General features: G+C 33.6%; 1 protein-coding gene across 1 annotated transcript in view; it reads right to left on the minus strand.

The window, feature by feature from the left end:
* Positions 1-25,485, minus strand: part of COL24A1 (collagen type XXIV alpha 1 chain) — a 303,518-nt gene that overhangs the window by 162,247 nt on the left and 115,786 nt on the right. Inside the window, exons 20-23 of the mRNA XM_033113285.1 lie at positions 17,247-17,300; positions 5,591-5,644; positions 4,318-4,362; positions 195-248 (exon numbers count right to left, since the gene is read on the minus strand). Coding sequence (XP_032969176.1) covers positions 195-248; positions 4,318-4,362; positions 5,591-5,644; positions 17,247-17,300 — 207 coding nt within the window. The remainder of the gene's footprint in view (positions 1-194; positions 249-4,317; positions 4,363-5,590; positions 5,645-17,246; positions 17,301-25,485) is intronic.

Here is a 25,485-nt window from a genome sequence, read left to right on the forward strand (position 1 = left end):
GAAAAGTGATGTAGTAACTATAATATATAGCTTCTCAAGTGCTATTTGAACCAGTTTTAACATATTACTGGCTCTCTCATTAATTAATGAGTTGAATAAAATCTTTGATATGTCTCCATTTTAGTTTAGGAAAGTCATAATTTTGTCTTTTGAAATCTATACTTTATAACTGGTAATAAAGTCAGCGACTTTACCTTTAAGCCTTCTGGTCCTGGTTCACCCACATACCCCTTTTGACCTGGTTTTCCCTAGAAGACAACAACAAAAAAGAGATATTTAATCATTCTCATTTTTTTAAAGCCCCCTAAGATTTATAAAATTCAGACTTTTCTATGAGGTAATATTTGATAATTGTATTTTATTATACTTATTAGTCATTCATTCTACAATGTTTGACTGTCTGCTATGTGCCATGCACCATGGGGACTGACGGTTGAGTGCACTGAGCATACCTGCCTTCATAGAGCTTACATTTTAGTGAGGATGACATAATTAAAACAAAATAAGCAAAATATGTAATATGTTAGGCAGTGGTAAATGTGAAGAATGCACAATTATATAAGGAAGGAAGATATAAACTACTGTGGGAGTTTTGTGGACTTTTTTGATAAAATTACCACAGAAGACCTCACTGAGAAGGTGGCAGTTACGACTTAAAGAAAGGGACACGTTATATGGAGATCTGAAGGAAGAGCATTCCAAGAGAGGAAAAGAGCATGTGCAAACGCCCTGAGGCAAGAATGTGCCTGGTGCATTGGAGAAACCATGAAGAGTCAATGCAGCTGGAGAAGAGTAAGAGAGGAGATCAGTAAGGAGATGAGGTCGAAGAAAGGAGTGGGGTAGGAGAAGCCAGGTTATGAAGGGCCTGGTAGATTACAGAAAGGGCTTTAGCTCTTACTCTGAGTGAGACAGGAAGCCTTAGACAAGTTTTGAAAGGAGAAGTGGCATGAGCTAAGTTTTAAGAGGATCGCTTTGATGCAAGAGCAGAAACGCAGAGTTCAGAGAAGAATTCTCTGCAATACACCAGTGAGAGATGACAGTGGCATATATCAGGGTGTTAACAGAGGAGGTTGTGAGAAGCGGTAAGATTCTATAGACAGTTTGAAGATAGATCCTTTAGGAATTGATGACAGGCCACGTGTGGAATGTGAGAACAAGAAAAAAGTCAACAATGAACTCAAGCTTTATAATCTGAATAAGAGACCAAATGATTTTGGGAAGACTATAGGAAGAATAGGTTTGGAGGGTAAATTGGCAGCTCAGTTTTGGACATTTCAGTTTGATAGTCTTGTCAGACATCTAAGTGGAGAGATCTTGTAGTAGTTATACAAGTCCAGAGTTCAGGGGACAGAGGTTCTGATCTGAACATAAATCACTAGCATTTTGATGGTATATAATGACTGGACCAGCTCATCTGAGTGTAGATAGAAAAGAAAAATCCACAAACCAAGCCCTGGGGTACTCCAAAATTTATTATTTGAAGAAATGAGGAAAATATGCAAATGTGCTGCCAGAGGGTTAGGAGGAAGATCATGCCAGTGAAGAAAGTGTTTCCAGGAGGAAAGAGTAATCTTATCGAATTCTGAAGGATATATGTATAGAGTATAATGAAGATTGAGAAATAATCATTGAATTCAGCAACATGGAGGTCATTTATGACATTCATAAGATTATTTGTTTTAGAGTGTGGGGAGCAAGAATAGTTGCAGCAGATAAGGCGAGGAGAAAATTTAGAAAACGCATGTATAGACAACACTTTTGAGACATTTTACTGAAAAGGGAAGGGAGGAAAGGTAATACCTGGAAGGAAAATGGGTCAATACAAGTTTTGTTTTTGTTTCTAAGCTGGAAGAAATAATGGCATGTTTATGTGCTCATAGGATTGATTCATTAGAGAGAGCAAATTTAAGATGCAGGAGAGAGTGGGGCAAATTGCTGGATCAGTGTTCTTCAGTAGGCGAAAGGGTAAGGTATGTAACGTAGTAAACAACTGGAAGTCTTGACCTTAGCTAGAAAAATGGTGTTAGTCCATACTAACAGGGGAGAAGGCAGAGTTAATGGCACATACACAGTAAAGTGGGTAGAAGCGACGGTACAGACTTGTGGAAGTTCTCTTTCCATTACTTCAATCTTCTTAGAGAACCGGGCAAAGGGCTAAGAATGAGGATAAGAGAGAAATGAACGGAGGTGAGAGAGAAAGCATAAAAAAATAATGTAAACAAGTAAAAGTAAATAGGTGTGCAAACAGAATTGACAATGTAAATCAAAGGAATAATTATAATGTTTTTAGCATGATGAGGAGAGATGTGCGGCCATAGAGAAGATAAGGAATACTGGAATGGTGATAAGACCAATGGTTTAAACTTCCTATCGGGACCGTTGGAGTGGTTTACAAAAGAGACTGTACTAGCAAGAAAGGGGAGGATGGTTGGGGAGTGAGAAGTTTGAAATTGAAAATAAACAGAGGTTGCTGTTAGTGGTAGTGAGAAAGTGAAAGGTTTGACCACAGCAGTTAGTAGCTGAAGAGAGTAAAGGATAAGATTACTGAAGAAGAGGAAGCCAATATCCCAAATATTGGGTGGATTAATCTGCAGTATGTGGTTTCTAATATCAAACAAGTTGTATCTGATTATACAAGATTTTATTAAGGAGATCACTATGTCTCAACTAATGTGTGTGACAAATTGAATCTAGGAGTAGAAAAAGTGTGTGTGTGTGTGTATGTGACTGCTAAATAGAATATTAATTTATAATATCTACTAGGCATTATAAATTTGGATTTTATTATTCCTATCCATTAACAAATGTGCTCATATTTTTTTCTTAAAATAAACAAAACAACCTTTTGATTACATATAAAAACATCAGTGAATTAAAATTATATTTAGGACTTCTACCCAAAAAGTTTTTCTAATTTTTGCCTCTGCCTTGCTTGAAATTGTTTAGTGGTTTCGCACCAAGCACAAAATAGAACAAATAATCATCCTCTTATTGTTAAATATAAATTGCTTTCTGGTGAAATTGCAGATATAGAAGAAATGTTGTTAAGAGTTTAAATTATTAGATTTGCTTATAATATTTACAAAAAAATGAATAATACAATTTATTCACACTGTTTGGAAATAAAAGCCTTAGTGAGAATATTTCTTTCATTTTTAATAATGTGGTACTCACTCAGGCACGGCAGTATACTAATAGTTATACATCATTACTACATTATGGAATGAATCTCACTGGAATCTAACAGCACATTTATAATCTTTGAAATCAAGCAATTCAGAGTTCAGTCTTGGAGTCATTACTTCTGGTCCTGTTAAATTCCATCACATTGGGTTTATCTTAAGCATGCTATGCTTGAGAATATACTATGAAAGTCTTATTTTCATATTTAAAAATGTAGACAATATCTTGCAGGGTGGTTTTCAGGACTAGAGATGATTTGTGTGACATAGAGCAATACCAGGGCTAAATTGATCTTTAACCAATAGTAGCAACAATAATAGGTATTAGGATTGAGTAGGAAAGAGGTGAATATGATTTTCCTATTTTCTAGTGCAATGAATTTTAAATAAGATGAATTATACCGGGCTCAAATAACAACAGTTTTTCTGTTATATAACTCACCTCACAAAAAATGAAATAAAAAATCTTTTTCTTTCAATGGGATACTGGCAGTGTGTGTGCTAGTGAGGTAAAGGTGCAAAACAAAGAATTACTGTCTCCTTAAATGTTTTAAGAACCTGTATGTTATGATGTTCTCAAGAAAAAAGAATGAGATATTTTTATATGAGTCTAATAATGCCTCTTAAAATAAATGTGATGTACACATCTTACTTACTTCATGATAATATAAACTTTGGCCATGCATACCCCAATTCTTAAAGAATTCTTTTTCAGAACTTGAAAATGAGTAATTCATCTATTACACTATATTATCTGGGAAAAAGTTGGCAGAAAATATATCTTATTAACTTTTCATAATTTTACTGACACATTTACAAAACAGAAACTCCCAAAACATTACTAAAATGTCTAAGGTATTTCGCCTCCTATTACATTTTGAGAAACTTTATAAATAATTTGTACAAATTACTAAGACCATAAGACCACTGTAGGAACAAATAAATATGCAGAGGAATAATATCACTTAAATATCCTTAGAAAACTCCCGTTATAGGCCTATTTTATTTGGGAGTATTGTATGGCTATAGTTTGTTTCCAATTTTTTATTCTTGGCTGTAACTTAAAAATTGGTGCTATTAAAAAACATTTACAGCATACTTATTTTAAGAAAAGCACATTATATACGATACATACTCTTGGCCCCAGTTCTCCAAAGGGTCCAATTGGTCCTTCTTCTCCCTTAAAAAAATCAGAACATATCATGGCCTGAAATAAGTATTTAAAAATGTAAACCCCATTCTCTCTATTCTTAAATCTGAAGCTGATTCTGAGATGTGATGATAAGAATGCTGTGATTTTCTTGTATTTTAGAAATGTATCACTCATAACATCTTTATTTTTTCTGTGACAACTCCACATCTACTCTAAGGGACACAGGTACGACTGGATTATTTTTAAATTGGTAGATGATCTAAGTTATATATAGAAAACAGAGTGAATAACAGTAAAAGTAGTTAGGGTATCACAGAATCAGGATTGGGAATCTCTAAGACCATTATTTTCTTGGGCTCAGTATCTTTCTGACACAGAGAGGAATTCATATAAGTTCTTAACAGATGGAAATCAATACAAATTGGTATGGTAAAAAATTATTGGTATAGAATATGTTCTCACTTGACACACTTTGATATTTCATTCATTCAACAAATATGTTTTTGAGTCTTAGTTCTGTTTTAAGCCTTAAAGATACAAAGCTGTATCAGATCATACTGAAATGGGGTTAATGTCTAAAGTTTCTTCTTGACTAATTTATCCAGTATTATTGGAGTCAAATTAGTTATACTGTCATAAAATATAAAATCTTGTGTATTCCTCTAAGGATCAAAAAATGTGTGGGTGGATAACAATAGAGGAACATAGAAAAAATAAAGAATTTTCATACATTATTATCTAAGAAAATTAAAAAAGGTAATAGATGTTTTTCCTCCATTTATTGGCATATTTCCTAAATATAATGATTTTTCACTTTTAAATAAAAGTTAATGTTATCACATTTCAACAACAGATACAGATCTTTCTAGAAACATATATTCCATTTTACTTGTCTGATTAACAAACATTTGCTCAATTCACAATTCAATTAAATATAATTTATTGGCTCACAAATATGAAATATACACAAATAATAAATATAAATTCCACTACACATGAGTGAGATTCTAGGCTCAGCTTCTTCAGATGTTCAATGGAGACCACTGACATAAATCACTTAATGAATTCAAAACACTGTAAAATAATTCCAAATCCCATTCCATAGCTGCCAATATAAAATGGCAACTTGAAATCTTGTATGGCAAAAATTGTCTACACTAAAGTAATGTTTTCTTTAAGCAAACACTAATGTCACACAAAAAATAAAATATTTGAACTATAGAAATTCCTGATTGGATATTTATTTCCTCCATACCTGAGTTCCTTTGAGACCAGGAGGTCCAGGAGGCCCTCTATTTCCAAGAAGTCCCTATAAAAACAATACAAGCACATACAATGAAAACTTCAGCTCTATTAAATTGAGCTATTTTTTTTTCCCCATCAGCATTCATCTGAAGATAGACAATATTATTTGGTACTATTCCTTTTTCATTAGGAATTTATCAAAATGGGGTGGGAGGGTAGATGATCAGAAAACTACAAGGAAACAAAAAGTTGTGAAACATAGGATAAACTTATTTTTAAATAGTATATGAATATTCAGAAAATCTGCTCAATATGTTACTCTTTAATGAGACACCTTTTCAGAAAAAGTACTTCTAAATTTGAAGCAATAGGTCCCATTGTTAATCTGATAATGGTACAATAAATACATAATAGAGTATTCACACAATCTGAAAACAGATGGAGGGGATATATGGTGCTTTAATTTGTTAAGAGATTCTGGAATACATCATGCGCACTCATCAATTAATTACCCTCTTGATACAAGCTGATAAAATAGAGGGCAGTTTGCAAAAGAAAATAACAATCTGAAGGAGATTAGGAATTTCAAAATTAAAAGAATTCTTTTGTTAATTAAAATGCGTGTTATTAAAGATCAAATGTTCTCTGAGTAAAAACTGATCAAAGTAACTAAAAAACAAAATCTTTCTATTTCAAAAAGCGCCCTACAACATCTATTCAACATGGCAACATCTTTCTTATTCAGTTCTGTCCCCCAAAGTATGCAAGGTGTTAGCAAAGTTTTAAGTAAATCTCTTAGGAATTACCTTTTGAATTATTGCTTTTAGTAATTTTATAACCACTAAAAGCTTTCGCTCTTTTTTAGTGTATATATTTGCAGTCTTTTTACTATGAACAGATAAATAAAAAATAAATAGATCATGCCTCTTTCACACACACAAACACACACATCTGATATACATATATACACATACATATATATGTGTGTATATATATATACACACTTATATATACACACTTTATAAAGTTTTATATATCTTTTTTTAAAGAAAAATATTTTTTAATTTCTTTGTATTTTAAAATACAGATAAAATCTTGTTTGTATATATTAAGGAGAACAGCCATGTACCTTCCACACATTTTAGGAAGTATAACATTATGAATACATTTGAAGAAACCTACATACCTCTAAGGATTGCATCGTTCCCCTAATCAGTGGATGAATTGAATGGCAAACAATCACTTGCATTTCTTTATAGTTTAAAAAAATCATATATGTATCAGTTTTATTGAAATATGGCACACCTACAGAATAATGAATTAAACTGCAAGTATGTTCAAGAAATTATTACCAAGTCAACCCAGCAGGGTAACCACCACCCAAATAAAAGAATTTAAACATTCCTAACATCCCAGAAGCCCCTCCTAATCACTACCCCTTTTCTAGTCCCCAGAGGTAATGACTATCCTGGCTTTTAACACCATAGCTTAGTTTTACCTATTTTTGAACTTCATGAAAATAGTACAGTCATGGTTTTACTACTCTATTCTGCTATCAACTGTTAGACTACAAAGCAACAGCAATAAAAGCAGACACACAGACCAATGAAATAGTATTGAGAACCCAGAATTAAACCCACATATATATTGGCTGATAATTTTCAGCATAGGAGTCAAAAACATACAATGGAGAAAAGAAAGCCTCTTCAATAAATGGTGCTGGGACAACTGGAAAGCCACATGCAAAATAATGAAACTAGATTGCTACCTGTCACCATATTCCAGAATTAACTCAAAATGGATCAAAGACCGAAACAAGACTTGAAACAATAAACTGCACAGAAGAAAGCATACGTACTAAACTTATGGACCTTGGGTTCTGAAATAATATTATGAATTTGACCTCAAAGGCAAGGAAAATAAAAGCAAAAATAATTGATTGACACTATATCAAACTAAAAATCTTCTGCACAGCAAAAGAAACTGTCAACAAAACAAAGAAGCAACCAACTAAACGGGAGAAGATATTTACAAACAACATCTCTGATACAGGCTGATATCCAAAATATACAAAGAATTCATACAATTCAACAAAAACAAAAATAAACAATCCAACTAAAAAATGGGCAGAGCATCTGAATAAACCCTTCTCCAAAGAAGACATACAAACAGCCAACAGATACATGAAAAGATGCTCAACTTCACTAGCAAATCACAACCACAATGAGATACCACCTCACACCTATTAGAATGACTATTATCAACAAGACAAGTACTAACAAGTGTTGGAGAAGTTGTGGAGAAAAAGGAACCCTAATACTCTGCTGGTGGGAATGTAAATTGGTACAGCCACTATGGAAACAACAGTATGAAGGTTACTCAAAAAATTAAGAATAGAATTACCATACAATCCAGCAAGTCCTCTCCTGGGTATCTATACCAAAATTTTGAAAACATTTATTTGTAAAGATATATGTAACCCCATGTTCATTGCAGCATTATTCATGGTGGACAAGACATGGAAACAACCAAAGTGTCCTTCGATAGATGACTGGATAAAGAAGATGTGGTACATATGTACAATGGACTATTACTTGGCCATAAGAAAAGATGAAATATCGCCATTTGCTACAACATGGATGGATCTTGAGACTATCATGCTAAGTGAAATAAGTCAGACAGAAAAAGTCGAGAGCCATATAACTTCACTTATATGTGGGCTATAAGACTGAAAGCAACAAACAAATAAGACAAATAAACAAAACCTCAGACACAGACAACAATTTAGTGGTTACCAGAGGGTAAGAGTAGTGGAGTTGTAGTAGAGGGTAAAGGGGGTCAAATATATGATGAGGGAAGGAGAAATGACTTAGGGTGGTGAATACACAATGCAACATATAGATGATATAGAATTGTATACTTGAAACCTTTATAATTTTACTCACCAATGTCATACCAATAAATTTAACAAAAATTAAAAATAAAAGAAATACAAAATCATGCCGGCCTGGTGGCTCAGTCAGTTAGAGCTCCATGCTCCTAGCTCCGAAGGCTGCCGGTTCGATTCCCACATGGGCCAGTGGGCTCTCAACCACAAGGTTGCCAGTTCAATTCCTCAAGTCCTGCAAGGGATGGTGGGCTCCGTCCCCTGCAACTAAAATTGAACATGGCACCTTGAGCTGAGCTGCCTCCCAGATGGCTCAGTTGGTTGGAGCGCATCCTCTCAACCACAAGGTTGCCGGTTTGACTCCCGCAAGGGATGGTGGGCTGCGCCCCCTGCAACTCTCAATGGCAACTGGACCTGGAGCTGAGCTGCGCCCTCCACAACTAAGACTGAAAAGGACAACATCTTGAAGCTGAACGGCACCCTCCACAACTAAGATTGAAAGGACAACAACTAGACTTGGGAAAAAGTCCTGGAAGTACACACTCTTCCCCAATAAAGTTCTGTATCCCTTCCCCAATAATAATAATTAAAAAAAAGAAAAAGCTCTTAGTTTCATTGGTCTTTAAAAAAAAAAAAAACCTGTATGAGTCATTCTGTTTAAAAAAAAAAAATACAAAATCTGAACAGATCTATAACAGTAATTAGAAATCTCCCAACCAAAAGGAAAAATACAGAAAGAAAGCCTGGGACCAGATGACTGCAGTGGAGAATTCTACAAATATTTAAAGAAGAATTAATGTAAATCCTTTTTAAACTCTTCCAAAAAATTGAAGAGGTGGGAACACTTCCAAACTCATATTATTAGGCCAGCATTACCTTGATACCAAAGCCAGACAAAGACACTATAAAGAAAGAAAATTACAGGCCAATAGCCCTGCTAAATATAAAAGCAATAATAAAAAAATTTATTAGCAAAATTAATTCAACAGCACATTAAAAAATCATATGGATATAAAACTGAAAGCAACAAAGGGACAAGACAAACTAACGAATAAAACTGATAGACCTACACAATAGTTTAGTGGTTACAAGAGGGTAAGCGGGGAGAGGAGGTGGTAGATGAGGGTAAACGGGATCAAATATATGGTGATGGAAGGAGAACTGACTGGGTGTTGAAAACACAATGCGACATACAGATGATGTACTACAGAATTGTACAATTGAAACCTATTGTCATCCCAATAAACTTTAATTAAAAAAAATCATACATCATAACCAAGTGGGATTTTTACCTGGGATGCAAGTATTTTTTATGTATTAAAATTAATCAACGTGATACACCACATTAACAAATGAAGAATAAAAATAATATTGTCATCTAAATAGATGCAGAAAAGCATTTAACAAAATTTAACACCCTTTCAGGATAAAAAGCTCAACAAGCTATAAATAGAAGGAAATTACTTCAAGATATTAAAGGCCATATGTGAAAAGTCTCCAATTCATATGATACTCAGCAATGAAAAAACTGAAAGCTTTCCTCAAAGATTAGGGACAAAGCAAGGATTCTCACTCACACCATTTTTATTCAACATAGTACTACGAGTCCTAGCTAGAGAAATTCGGCAAGGAAATTAAAAAAGGCACACAAGTAGCAACAGAAAAGTAAAATCTCTACTCTCAGATGACATAATCTTGTATACAGAAAATCCTAAAGATTCTACAAAAAAATTATTAGCACTAGTAATTAAATACAGCAAACTTGGAGGACACATAATTAACATACAAAAATCAGTTGTGTTTCTGTACACTACAATAAACAATTCAAAATGGAAATTAAGAAAACAATCTCATTTATCACAGTATCAAAAAGAATAAAATACTTCAGAATGAACTTAACCAACGGATGAAAGACTTGTACACTGAAAACTACAAAACATTGCTGAAAAAAAGTAAAGAAGACAGAAACAATGGAAAGACATCCCATGTCCATGAACTGGAAGACCTAAAGTTGTTAAAATGTCCATACTACTCAAAGTTATCTATAGATTTAATGCAATCCTTTCAAGATCTCAACGACATTTCTTGCAGATACAGAAAAAACAATCCTAAAATTCATATGGAACCACAAAGGACCTGAATAGCAAAAACAATCTTGAGAAAGATGAACAAAGCTGAAGGTCTCACATTTCCTGACTTCAAAATATACTACATGCTACAATAATCAAAATAGTTTGGTTCTGGCATAAAGGCAGACATATATACTAAGTTAATTCACCTCTGTCCAGATAAACGCATGACATATTTTAATAATTCAGTACAAAAGTTATTTCCATATATTCTACAATATAACCTCACTAATAGTAGGTTATCCCAAACAATTTATAAGGGATGTTATACAACAGACAATAAACAGCATGTTTTACCATCCTTATTTCCATAGCCAAAGTACCAACACAAACTATTGTAGCAACAAATAAATTATTTCTCTGTTTACTGAAGAGCAGAAAATATTTATTGGGTACTCACTTTTTGCAGTAAAAGAGAAAGGATGTGGTTTTGCTAATGTTATGGGATGCTTGAAAGCAGACTGCAAATTGGGTAGCTACCAAGAAGGCTTGTTGAAGTATGTTTTGTAAATATATATATATAAACAAACATATATATATAAACAAACATATATATATATATATATATATATATATATATATATGCAAACACACACACACAATCCCATAATCAATAGAACCATAATTAACACAAGCTTCCAATCTTAATTTGAGATTTTTAGTCAATTGGCAGAAAATGAAGATAAAATAAATGGGTTTTTTAGAGCTGTGCCAAATTGCTCTGGAAATAACCCAATTTGTTTGCAAATAAGGTAACCACATATTTCCAATACAGTGCACATGATTTTCTTGATGACCACCTTCCAAAGCATCAGCATAGCTTTAGTAATTTACATTGTCCCCACTTTCCAACAAGACATGGATATCAAAATAAAGTTAGTTTTAAGATGCTTCTATGGTACAGTGTACACAACTAAAGAAACACATCATGCTAATAGAGTCAGTATTCTTGGCTCTGCTTTCCTTTTCTGTTTCTAGAAAAAATTTCAAGGTAAATAGTAAGGACCAAGAAGAGAAACAAAAACAGAGCCTTCTAAACCCACAAAACATAAAATTATATTCCTCTTCCTTACAAATTTCTGATTCTTTTGATAGAATCATCAAAAATATTATTTTAAAATTCAATGATGTGTACAAAATCAATTAGTTCCATGATGTTGGTGTTGATGAGGCTACAAGCTCAAAATAATCTACAAAGTAACTATTACCCATTGGAAATTTAACCATCGGTATTGGTATTCATTAAAATATCTAGCTTTCAGTTCTTTTGTCCCACTTTGAAACACTGTAAATTTAAGACTAAACAAAGTAATGAGAAGGAAGTTTTAAAGATCACTACTGTAACAATAATCAAGAGGTCTGTTGGTTTTCAGTTCTGTGACATTTTTCGTGACAAAAAGTAAAACAAATCTTCCAAACTGGGAAGAATTTAGAAAGATATCTGCTTCTTCACCTACTATTTCATGCATACTTAAAAAAACATTAAGTTCAATTATTACTTTAAGTTCAATTATTAAATTTAAAAACTTAAATTCAATTATTAATTTTAGGGTTTTTGTTTTTTTTAATTGCTCACTAAACTATAACTTCATGCAGGGGAGGGACCATAGTTTAAAAATCTTTACAATCCCACATTTAGTACTCGGCCTAACACATAAAAATAAACTCTGTAAATGTTAGGTGAATGAATTATTGAATAAATGTTTATATATGTATCAAGTTCAAGTTCCTAAGTATACAGCAGGTGAAAGGCTAAACTAGACTTGAGAAATTCATAACTCCATTCTCTATACTACCCCAGTCTCTCAAAGGAGATGCTATTTCTACTTTTTGTCTTGTTTTACTACTAAATACTTATTTACTACTAGATATTTCCTTGATGTCAAACAGATACCTCAAACTAAATGTACCCAGAATCAAACTTTTTGTCTTGCCTACCTCCAAGCCTCCTGAGTTCCCTATTTAAGACATCAGTAACCTAAGTCATAGTTTCAGTTTTATGTTTGACATCTTTCTCCCATTACTTCATTTAATTAGTTACCAAGTCATATTGTTTCTATTTCCAAAACAGCTTTTAAAAACATTCAATCATCCATTCAGCCAATATCTATTGTGTTCCTATTATGTGCTACGGATGTTATTATGGTTATTGTGATATATATAAAATCAATTAGCCTCTTCTCTCAAAAAGTTTATAGGCTAATAATTAAGCCAATCAGCAGTTATAATATATGAAGGTAAGTGCTTGACAGATTTTTTTCCAGGAACACACAGGGGGGATATCTCAATTAGATTTGGAAAGAACAGGGAAGGATTCCTGGACAATGTGTTATGTGATGTGTAAGTGTTAGCTAGGTGAAGTAGGCCACAGGAAGGTAGAGAGATATCCAGACAAAAAGAACAGCATGCAGAAAGCTGTGATATTTGAACAAACATGGCATGGTTTGGTACCCTAAACAATTTAGCTTTTGGAAGAGAGATGGTAGATGGAAGTACAGTCACACAGCACATAACGTATTGGTCAATGATATATATCGGTCAATTATATATGATGGTGGTCCCATAAGTTACAATGGAGCTGAAAAATTCTTATTTCCAAGTGACATCATAGCCTTGTTAAGTGATAGCACAACACATTACTTACGTGTTTGTGGTGATGCTGGTGTAAACAGAACTACTGCAATGCCAGTCACACAGAAGTATTGCACATACAATTATGTACAGTACATAATACTTAATAATGATAATAAACAACTATGTGACTGGTTCATGTATTTATCATACTACACTTTTGATCATTAGTTTAGACTGTACTCTTTCTGCTCTACCAAGTAAAACATAAAGAACCTTATGTGACATGTAAAGAAATACAAGCCTTAATCTGGAAGTCGGGGAGATCACTGAAGAATTTAGGCACAAGAGTCACACGATGAGATCTATACTTTACAAACTTTATTCCATCAGCAGCTTGAAAGCATATTTGAAGAAATGGCAGACTGGAGGCAGGAAGAACTGGGAGGCTATTAACACTAATCCTGGGGAAAAATAAAGAGGGCATAAACTACAGCATTGGCACTGAAAACGGTTTTAAGCACAAAGGAAATTTTGTGTCAGAGAACAGGATAAAGGTGATAATTGATGGCATGAGGTCATTCAGGAGTTAGGAGAGGATTTGATGGAAAACGTATGTGGAACTTGAATATCGGGAGGAGGAGAAGGAATACTTCTATGGAAACAGTAAGGAGGAAAGTCACCGTGTAGAGGGAAAGTTTGTAGATGGCCAGTAGGGTTCCAGATAAAATACATGATGCCCAGTTAAATTTGAATTTCACAAACAATGAGTTACCTTTTAGTGTAAATATGTTCCAAATGTTGCACCTGCATCCTCTCACAAGTTTCCTTTTCCTGAATGCCATACATCTCACTTGTCTGTTTGCAAATTCCTACTCATTTCTATGTCAACTCAAGTGCAACCTTATCTACAAAGTGTAATCTGAGTCCCCTAACCCTATATTCGTACAGTATTACATATTATATGTTATTCATATGTTTAATATAAAGATTTTCCCTCCATATCTTTCTCTAGATTTTAAGTTTCTTCAAAGTAGGGATCAGAACTTTTTATCTTCATTGCCATAGCATCTAGCACAATGGCTGTCACATAAGAGACAGCCAATAAAAACTGATTCAATAAATGACCTATTTCAGATCATTATAATTTATTTTCCAGTGTTTTCTAGCTCTTCTCCTTGTCTTCAATTTCTCTCCTATTTAAATTATCCTACATTCTGACACAAGAGGTATCTTTTTAAATCATAAATCACCTAGGACACTTTGCTATTTAAATATCTTTGGTTACTTCCTGATGCCCATGGATAAAGTAGAAACTCTTCAGCATGGTACTGAATGTTCTTCACAATTTAATCCCAAAGCTAAGTGGTTAAGAACTCAGACTTTGAAACGGTATCTGGGTTAGAATCTTGGCTATGTCATTTGATAGTTTTGTGACTGTGAGGGCATAACTTAACCAACTGTAAAATGGGAATAACGTCTACCTCATAATGCTATTGTGAAGATCAAATGAGATGTCTGTAAAACATTTAGTGTAATACTACCGTATTTTGCTGTATATAATGTGCATCCACGTTCTTGGCCCAAACTTTCAGGGAAAAAAATCTTTCGTTTTAATTTTTAATTCAAATTTTTATTTGTTTACATTTAAGTACTTGTTTTTTGTATTGTAAAGGAATTTTAGCATTTATTTTATAACGTATTATGGTACAAGAAATTTTATGTAACAAATAATTACAAAACACAAGAACAGATACAAGGCACAAGAAATTCTATGTACTGGTAACAAATTTACGATATTTACTGACTCATAGAAGGCCAAGAACTCTTCGTTGTTGCAAGTTTGTCGTAAGTACAACAAAACCGATTATTGTATTCCAGTGTATTATTTTGCATACAAATATCGTTATTGATTTCCAGAGTTACACTTTGAACTCATAAACATAAATAAAATAATTAAAAACATTTATATAGATATGGAAGTTGTACTGCCCATGTATAATGTGCATCCTTATTTTTTTCCTCACAAATTTGGGCAAAAAAGTATGCATTGCACATGGCAAAATACAGTATATAGTAGTGCCCCCATTATTTATAGGGGATACATTCCAAAACCACCAATAGATGCGTGACATTGTGGGTAGTACTGAACCCTAAATATACTATCTTTTTTCCTACACACACATACCTATGATAAAGATTAATTTATAAATGAGGCTCAGTGAGAGATTAACTACAATAACTAATAACAAAATAGAACAATTATAACAATAGACTGTAATAAAAATTATGTTAATGTGTTGTGTGTCTCCCTCAAAATACCTGATTGTAGTGTACTCACCTTCTCACTTTTAGCTTCTCTTTGGCATACCCAAATTGCCAACATCACTACTCTTGCACTTTGGGGCCATTATTAAATAAAATAAGGATTACTTGAACATAAGTACTGTGACACTGCAACAGTCAATCTGATAACCACGACAGTCACTAAATAAGTAACAGGTGAGCAGCATACGAGGTCTCACAATTAAGTTCGTGAACTCATCCTAGAAAAACTGCTACATACCTCATTGCTGAATATCACTACAATCACCTTCCAAGTCCTCCCCTTGGGAAAGCTATGCACTGATGCCAGCACCTAGTCCACCTTTCAAAGCAATTTTGGAACTCTTTCTGGAATGGCCATCAGAACTGTTGTCATATTACGCTTGATGTCCTGCATGTCATCAAAACGTCTTCTTTTCAATATTTCCTTTATTTTCAGGTAAAGAAAGAAGTCATTGGGGCCTGATCAGGTGAGTAGGGAGGGTGTTCCAATACAGTTATTTGTTTACTGGTTAAAAACTCCCTCACAGACACTGCCATGTGAGCTGGTGCATTGTCGTGATGCAAGAGCCATGGATTGTTGGCGAAAAGTTCAGGTCGTTTTCATCTAACTTCTTCACGCAGCCTTTTCAGCATTTTCAAATAGAAACTTGATTAACTGTTTGTCCAGTTGGTACAAATTCATCATGAATAATCCCTCTGATATCAAAAAAGGTTAGCAACATCGTTGCACCAAGTTGGCAAATTTAATTGTCAGACTTTGTGTACAGCGTGGGTACACTGGACAAAGGGATGATTCAAGCCCTAGGTGGGACAGAGGGGGACCACATGAGAATTCATCAATCTACTCAGAATGTCGTGCAATTTAAAACTTACATATTGTTTATTTCTGGAATTTTCCAATATTTTTAGACCACGGTTTACCACAGATAACAAAGTGTGGAAAGCAAGACCATGGATAATAGGGAACTACTGCAGTACTTGACACTATAGTACACTAACAAATATAGCTATATTGATATCCTTTATAGCTTCATTGACCATCAATCCTTACTACTCATACTGACAACTTTCCACAGCAGCTGTACTTCATACCCTGTTAATTCTCCAATTTTCATGCTAGTTCATATTTCTATCCTTTATTTTCACAATACTTTATTTGCTTACAATGCTCATTTTATGTCAGTCTGCCTGGCAAAGCTTGGTATTTAAAATGTTGCTATGGGTAATTTCTAATGTATATATACAATAGTTAAAGGAAGCTTAAAATGCTTAAATTTCTTCAGGTATTTTGTATTATGTGTAAGTTCTGGACACCATAGGCTTTCTTTTATTTTATTAGTTTAATAAAATTTTATTTTATTTTACTTTATAGGTCCTAAAGGGTTTTAGTATGCTATGACTTTTTAGGTGTTTTTTTTTTTTTAAATCTCTTCCAAAAAATCCTTTTTCAGTCATTTACATGTTTTGCAAATCTTGTCACCCTAAGCTAAGTCTAGACCAAACTAGAAAAATAATTTTCAATGACCTGAACCCAGAAGATTGGATAATATACTCAAATTCAACAAAAGGCACCAAAAGAACACCAGACATGCAAACTACTTCCTGATTACCTTGAAATAAGATATATAAAGTTTATTAAATGCATCTGAGACAGTTGGAAAATACACAGAAATGTTCTGATTTCCTAAAATCTTTTTTAACTCATTCATTGAGATGTGAGATTTTTATTTACTTATTATTATTTATTTTACCTTTGATCCTTCAGGGCCATTTGGTCCAGGAATCCCAATATCTCCTGGAAAACCCTAGGAGACATAAAAATGTTGTGTTTATTCCACAGCAAATTACTTTAAATCTATTAAGTATATAAAAAGTCCCTTTGCCTTCCTTTCATGCCTGGTTAGAGCAATTAATACTCCTCAAAATTTCAATATTAAAGACTAATTGTTAGGTAGCTGTTTAACATTGGGATACAAAAGTTACAAAGTGTCCTAAAACACAGCTTGCTTCATCAGGTATTAACAAACAATCAATCCTCAGACCCAGGAAAAGTCTCTAATCCTGTCTAAAAGATGGAAGTCTTATTCAAAAATCGTCTACAACTTGGAAAAAAGGCAAAAGGTCTGGAACAGGTCTTTCCACTGCCATATGGGACTGAAAGCCCCTCAAGACTAGGGGAAGTACTTTGTTAAGCTCACTATTTATTAATTATGTGGTAACTTGTAGATTTTTGTTAGGTAGAGTTTCAAATAAGTTCTGACTCATAAAAATAACATCTCCAAAAGTTATAGCTTAATATACAGGATAGTATTCAGTTTTGTATCTAACTCAATTATCTTACTACTAAAATTCCCATATTTAATTGTCTATAAACACTTATCTCCTCAAACACTCTTTGAATTCTTACTTAACATCTTACTGGTTCCATCATTAATTAATAAGTTGAACAAAATCTTTGACCCATGTTTATATTTGTCTGAGAATCATAATTTTATCTTTTTTTTTTTGGAAATTATACCTTACCATCTAAAAGAATTGGCTCAAGAAATAGAAATGTACTATAGTGTTAATTAAAATCTATGCTGGGTAAAGGCCTAGAATATTACTCTAAAATGGTTAGAGCAATATTCTTGCTTAAATAATGAATTAGAATGTGATTCATCATGATCAGTTTCACTAATGACAATACGCTAATAATTGCAGTTTTACTTATATTAATTTTGTCACAGATAAAGCTGTTTCAGTGTTTCCTGCTGAAATGGACAAAGGAATATAAAGTAAGACAAGTACAAGAATCAGCATCTTTAAAAGTAAAGAAGGCTCCAATTAAATATGAATGTCAGCTAATAAAGGTAGTTCAGTGGACAGAAGGGGTAAATACAATGGTAATAAAAATGTCCACAAGTAAAATGGAACAGCAAGGTTGATTCTGAAATACTCATCTTGGAAAGACAAACAAATTAAAAAGAAGTGATACTGACTCATCTAGACTGGATTAGGATAGAAATGCCTTAACTCTAATTTAAAACCTAAATTCTATGTTGAAGAATGTTACTTGGGGACATTTCTGGAAGAGAAAAGGCAATGGTAACAGAAAAAATTGTTCACAGAATCTGATTTCTGGAAGTTTTTGAATAGGATATGTTTAATACAGATTTGCTGATTGCTTTTCTAATTAAAGGAAATCAGATTCATTTATGCCTTCTCTGCCTTGAATAATTTTCTCTTATCTTCCTTTATCTGGAAGATATGTTTTAAATAAAAAATTGAATAACATTTTAGTGAAAATCTTTCTTTGACCTCCATACCTTGAGTTAGGTTCCTTGTAATAAATCTCTCACCATTCTAGGTCCTCCAAAATCACTTGCAGTGTTTTTGGCTTGTTTTGTTTTCCTCATCAGATTGTAAATTACTTGAGGGCAGTTTTACGTCTTATTAATGATCATATTCCCAGCAACTACTACAACACTTGGTATATAGTAATAAGTGCTAAAAAAATTTGCTGTTGAGTGACTGACTTGTTTCTTTTGGAACAAATAAAAAGGACAACATGTCTGGTGGCTACTTTTAACCCTTGGATACTGGTTTACAACCACTGGATCAGAGCATCCCCGTGGATAAATTCACAATTCCTGTCTGTCCTTCAGATGAGCCTGGAACACCTTGTCATACCAGAAAGCAAGAAAGCTATCAAAGGCATCAAATCAGGAGTCATGTTAAAAGAACTCTGGGAACTTGAAGAGGATCCCGGATCCCACTAGCCAGGTATGGCACAGTATAATTTTCAATAAGGATAAGAATTGCAATGGATTGAAACATGTCAAACATGTGTAAATTCTTAAGTTCATAATGATGATACAACAACAACGACAACAACAAAACTCTCCATGTTTAGAGGATGAAAGAGAATCAACTAATTATTTTGAAAACTGGTAAACAAAAGTGAAGAATCAAGCATTTATTCTACCTTTCCAAATACACTGTACCACTACTAATCAAACAGTAGACGAGGAAATGCATTCCAGCCAGTAAATGAAAAAGAAATTATAAGCAAGACTATCTCCATTTTGCAACCACCTAAATGATTTAATGGATCTAGGCAGTTGATTAATCAACTGTTACCATCACACACAAAAAATGAGATAACTAGACATTAATGTGCTTCCTGATGAAAGAATACAATACCACCTATAGTCTTGCCACAAACATACTAACAAAGAAATAAACAAAGAAACAAGCAAAACTGAATACGGTCAGGCCTGTGTATGTGATTATCAATTTTCAGGAAATAGAGAGGACTGAGAAAGATGTGAAACTATGCTATGACACTATAATCAGCAAAATCCACGCTGTGGGAAACTCTTTAAGTCAAATGACTAGGGATCTTTAACAACTAAATTATGAGGTGGAAAAAAGGGAATGGAAAGAGAACATGTAGATTGAAAGACATAGCAATAAAATGAATAAGCCTAAACTATAGTTGTAAAGATGCACACTTGAGTGATAAATCATAAAAGAAAAAAGAAGAACCTCTTACTTTTGGGAGGAGAAATAGGCTTGTGGTTGTGTTGGGGTCCATAAAAGCTTCTGGGAGTAACTGGCAGTTCTATTCCTGACCTGCGTGGTAGTTACAAGATTGTTTGTCTTGTAATTGTTTGTGACATACATTTATATAGTTTTCTGTCTATGTTTTATTTTTCAATAAAACAGTAAGAAAAAAGTTATTGAAGTGACTTCTATATGAACATGGGATATTGTGTATATGCATGAATATTTGCTCCTTTTTAAACATTAAAATTATAGTAAAGGAATATTAAAAAGACAAAGTTCCAAAGACCAGAGGAGTAGGAGACAAAATATGTCAACAAATCTGATCTTATAGTCATACAAGTTGACTATTTTTAAATTAAAACATTATTTAAAAGTTCAGAAACACATCAGCATAGGTATTAAAAGGAAAAAAAAAAGACAATCTTTATTTCCGTCTCACATATCTTAGAATGTGAGGATACCTTAGAAACTTCGCCAGAGAACATTTTTATTATTTAAAAAATTCAGACCTGGGTTACTGTCAAGTAGAGATGTTGCCTTTTAAATAATAAGCTTTAAATATAAAAACCAGAGTTAACTGGGTCAACTGAATTTTAATGGTAACATTGTCTATCAAACATTTTCTATCTAAAATTTACTGTTCAAAATGTAAATCAAATGACAGGACATGAATGTCCTTACAAATAGCAAATTTCAGAAACCTTACAGATTGAAAGATAAAAAGTATATCATTCAGAGTCTATAATTTTGATTTAAAAATTATGTTGGCATGAAACTATACAGGAAGAATATTAAAAACAAAAACATGATAAAGATGCTCTAATTCATTTTATTTTAAAATAATTTGGAAAACACTGAAAAGTTAAAATGGTTTCTCCTTCAATGTGTTTCACTATCTCAGTTAAGTCATCACATCACAATTGAAAATAAGACACCTAAATGAGGAAAAGAAAAAGCAGTCTGATTTCTGGTGCCTTTTTAAAAATTGAGATATAATTGACATATAACATTATATTAGTTTCAGGTGCAAAACATATTGATTCAATATATATAGCTATTGTGAAGTGATTACCTCAGTAAGCCTAGTTACCATCTATCACCACCAATGTTATAATTTTTTCTTGTAATGAGAACTTTTAAGATCTACTCTCTTATTAGGTTGATGCAAAAGTAATTGCGTTTCAGAAGGTTAAAAATAATTGCAAAAACCCCAATTATTTTTGCGCCAACCTAATAGTAACTTTCAAATATACAATACACTATTATTTACTATGTCACCAGGCCATACATTACATCCCCATGACTTATTTATGTTTTAACTGGAAGATTATACTTTTTGACCACCTTCACCCATTTCACCATTTCACTCATGTCATCCGCTGAGTCTGGCAACCACCAATCTGTTCTCTGTGTCTGTAAGTTTTGTTGTTTTGTTTTTAGATTCCACATATAAGTAAGATCATAGGTATTTGTCTTTCTCTAATTTATTTCACCTAGCAGAATGACCTCCCTCAAGGTATATCCATGTTGTCACAAATGGTAGGACTTCCTTATTTTAAAATACTGAATAATATTTTAAAGACTGAATAATATTTAATTTTTTTCTATTGAGTTGTATGCTGCTGCTTTATCAACTTAAGTTTACATAACATTCTAAACCCTCTGTGATCATTTCAATGCTTCACACCATCTTTACCAGGAGATTTCATCTCAAGAAACCACGTTCTTTATTCATTCATATGAAGCAACTCATCTGTTAAAGCTTACTCATAAAAATCATAGCAATTATTTTTTTTAAAATCATAGCAGTTCAGTCACCTCTTCAGGCTCCACTTCTAATTCTAGTTATCTTGCTATTTCTACTATATCTGCAGTTACTTTCTCCACTGAAGTCTTGACTCCCTCAAAGTCATACATGAGGGCTGGAATCAACTTCTTCCAAATTCTTGCTAATGTTGATATTTTACCTCTTCCAGTGAATTGTGATTTTCTTAATGGCATCTAGAATGGTAAATCCTTTCCAGAAGATTTTTAATTTACTTTGCCCAGATCTTCAGCGAAATCACTATCAATAGCAGCTATAGCCTTACAAAATGTATTTCTTATATAACAAGACTTGAAAGACAAAATTACTCCTTGATCCATGGATTTCAGAATGGATGTTGTGTAGCAGGCACAAAAACAACATTAATCTCATTGGACATCTCCATCAGAGCTCTTCAGTGAGCAGGTGCATTTCAAAGAGCAATAATATTTTGAAAGAAATCTTTTATTCTGAGTACGAGGTCTCCATTAGTACTTGGAGAATATTTTAAGTAGGATTAAAATATTCAGTAAGCCATGTTATAAACAGATGTGTTGTCACCCAGGCTTTGTTGTTCTATTTATAGAACACAAGCAGAGTAGATTTAGCATAACTCTGAAGAGCTCTAGGATTTTTGGAGTGGTAAATGAGCTTTGGCTTTAATTTAAAGTCACCAGCTGCATTAGCTCCTACCAAAGAGAGTCAGCCTGTCCTTTGAAGCTTTGAAGCCAGACTGCTCCTCTCCAGCTGGCAGCTAGATGGCATCTTCTGCCAATGTAAGGCCATTTCATCTACATTGAAAATCTGATGTTTAATGTAGCCACCTTCATTAACTAGGTCTTCTGGATAACTTGCAGCAGCTTCTATATCGGCACTTGCAGCTTCACACTGCACTTTTACGTTATGGAGATGGCTTCTTTCTTAAACCTCATGAACCAATATCTGGTAGCTTCAAACTTTTCTTCTGCAGTTTTCTCATCTCTCTCAGCATTCACAGAATTAAAGAGTTGGGGCCTTGCTCTGGATTAGGATTTGGTTTAAGGGAATACTGTGGCCGGTTTGATCTTCTATCCAGACTACTAAAACTTTCTTCACATTAGCAATAGACTTTCACTTTCTTATCATTTGTGTGTTCACTGGAGCAGCACTTTTAATTTCCTGCAAGAAGTTTTCCTTTGCACTCACAATTTGGCTAACTGTATGGTGCAAGAGACCTAACTTTTGGCCTATCTCATCTTTTGACATGCCTTCCTCACTAAGTTTATCATTCCTAGCTTTTGATTTAAAGTGACAGAAGTGCCACAGGGATATGAAATACAGTTTGGGGAACATAATCAACAATGTTGTAAAGATTTTGCAGGGTATCCGATGGACAATTGTCTTATGAAGGGAGACCAGTTCATGGATGGTGTAGGTGCCTGACCACTGCAGTGTACGCCTGAAGCTGAATAATAATGAATGTCAACTATAATTTAATATGTATAGTCACAGGATGTGGAGTACAGCATAAGGAATAGAGAGAGTGGAAATGTAATGGCTGTGTGTGATGTCAAAGGGGTAGTAGATTGGGGGAGGGGGTTATCAGTTTGTGAGGGGTATAAATGTCTAACTATTACATTGTTTTGTACACCTGAAACTAGTAATAGTAATTAAAAAAAATGGGAGTAAATCAAACCCTCAAAAAGAAATAAAGTGAGAGAAGTGCAAGTCTTCCTTTCACTCGAACACTTAAAGGCCATTACAGAGTTATTAATTGGCCTAATTTCAATATTGTTGTATCTCAGGGAATAGAGAGGCCTGAGGAGAAGGAAAGAGACTGGGGAATGGCAAGTGAGTGGAACAGTCAGAACACATACAATATTTATCGATTAAGTTTGCATCTTATATGGGTGCAGTTTGTAGTGTGCCAAAACAATTATAGTAGTAATATCAAAGATCACTGATCACAGATCACAGTAACAAATAATGAAAAAGCTTGAAATATTGTGAGAATTGCCAAACTGTGACAGAGACATGAAGTGAGCAAATGTTGTTGGAGAAATGGTGCCCAGATTTGCTTGATGCAGGGTCGCCACAAAACTCCAATTTGTAAAAACCACAGTGCCTGTGAAGCACAATAAGACAAAGCACATAAAATGAGGTATGCCTATTAGGGGTGTCCAAACTTTTTTCAACGTTTTTTACCAAGAGCCATATGCGGTAAAATACACAAACAGCCAGGCCACTCGCTCAAGGTGAAGTACGTATTGCCTCACCTGGTTTATTTAAGTAAACTAGATATATGTTTGGAATTTGCTGCGGGCCAATTAACAATGGATTGCGGACCGCAGTTGGCCCGCTGGCCGCAGTTTTGACACCCCTGGGCTATATGGTATAAACTAGAGGGTCCAGTTTTGCCGACACTATTTATTGAAGAGACTTGTCTTTTTCCTCATTGTTTATATTCTTGGCTCCTTCATCATAGATTAATTGACCATATATGGCTGGCCTTATTTCTGGGCTTCAATTCTGTTAAATTGATCTATGTGTCTGTTTTTATGCCGTTATCTTGCTGTTTGATTATTATAGCTTCTAATATAGTCTGAAATGAGGAAGCATGATGCCTCTAATTTTGCTATTCTTTCTCAAGATTGTGTTGGATATATGTGGTCATTTGTGGTTCCATCCAAATTTAGGATTGTTTGTTCTACTTCTGTGAAAAATGCCATGGGAATTTTGATTGGGATTACCTTAAATCTGTAGATTGCTCTGGGTAATATGGACATTTTAACAATATTAATTCTTCCAATCCATGAGCATAAAACATATTTCCATTTATATGTGTCTTCATTTCTTCTGTCAATGTCATAGATTTCAGTGTACAGGTCTTTAACTTCCTTGGTTAAATTTATTCTTAGGTATTATATTCTTTATGATGCAATTGTAAATGAGACTGTTTTCTTAATTTCTCATTCTGAGAGTTCATTAATGGTGCATAGAGACAACTGATTTTTGTATATTGATTTTTGTATCCTGCATCTGGTGCCTTCTTAATAGAAATAGTCTAATCTTCAATTTTTATCAAGAAGCAGAAAACTGAAGAAGCTTTAAAAATAGTAAGTCAAAATGTGTCTTCTGTTTTTGGGCTCCTCACATCTGTTTACTGCACAGAAAAGAGTGACTCAGCATTCTTTCCAGTAAAACAATGTTTTATTATTCTCCAATTGTTAAAGGCTGAAGACTAACTCACACACATTTTTAAAACAAAACCTGGGAACCAAAACACTAACAGATTCCATTAGTTTTTTGGGAAATTATAAAAGTAAAGTATTGTCATTCTTATTCTGGCAGTAGTCAGAAGCTTAGAAGCTAGAACGTCCTAATGGAGTAAGTATATGATGCTTTACTACATATGTTAAGCCCTTTAGTAGTTCTCCAAGGAGAGAGATAAAGTCTCTGATTACTATTGAAAATATAGTCCTTCTGGTTAAAAATGAACAAACAATCCACAAAATAAATAAATCCAATGGATGAAGTAATTATGGTGTATCAGTAAATTGAAACAACCTGAATGTGGCAAACTGGAAGAATCTCAAATACATTATGCTAAGTAAAATGTGTGAGACCAAAAAGGAGTACACACTATATGGGTTCAT

This window comes from Rhinolophus ferrumequinum, chromosome 9 (genome assembly GCF_004115265.2).
Source record: "Rhinolophus ferrumequinum isolate MPI-CBG mRhiFer1 chromosome 9, mRhiFer1_v1.p, whole genome shotgun sequence".
Lineage (NCBI taxonomy): Eukaryota > Metazoa > Chordata > Mammalia > Chiroptera > Rhinolophidae > Rhinolophus > Rhinolophus ferrumequinum.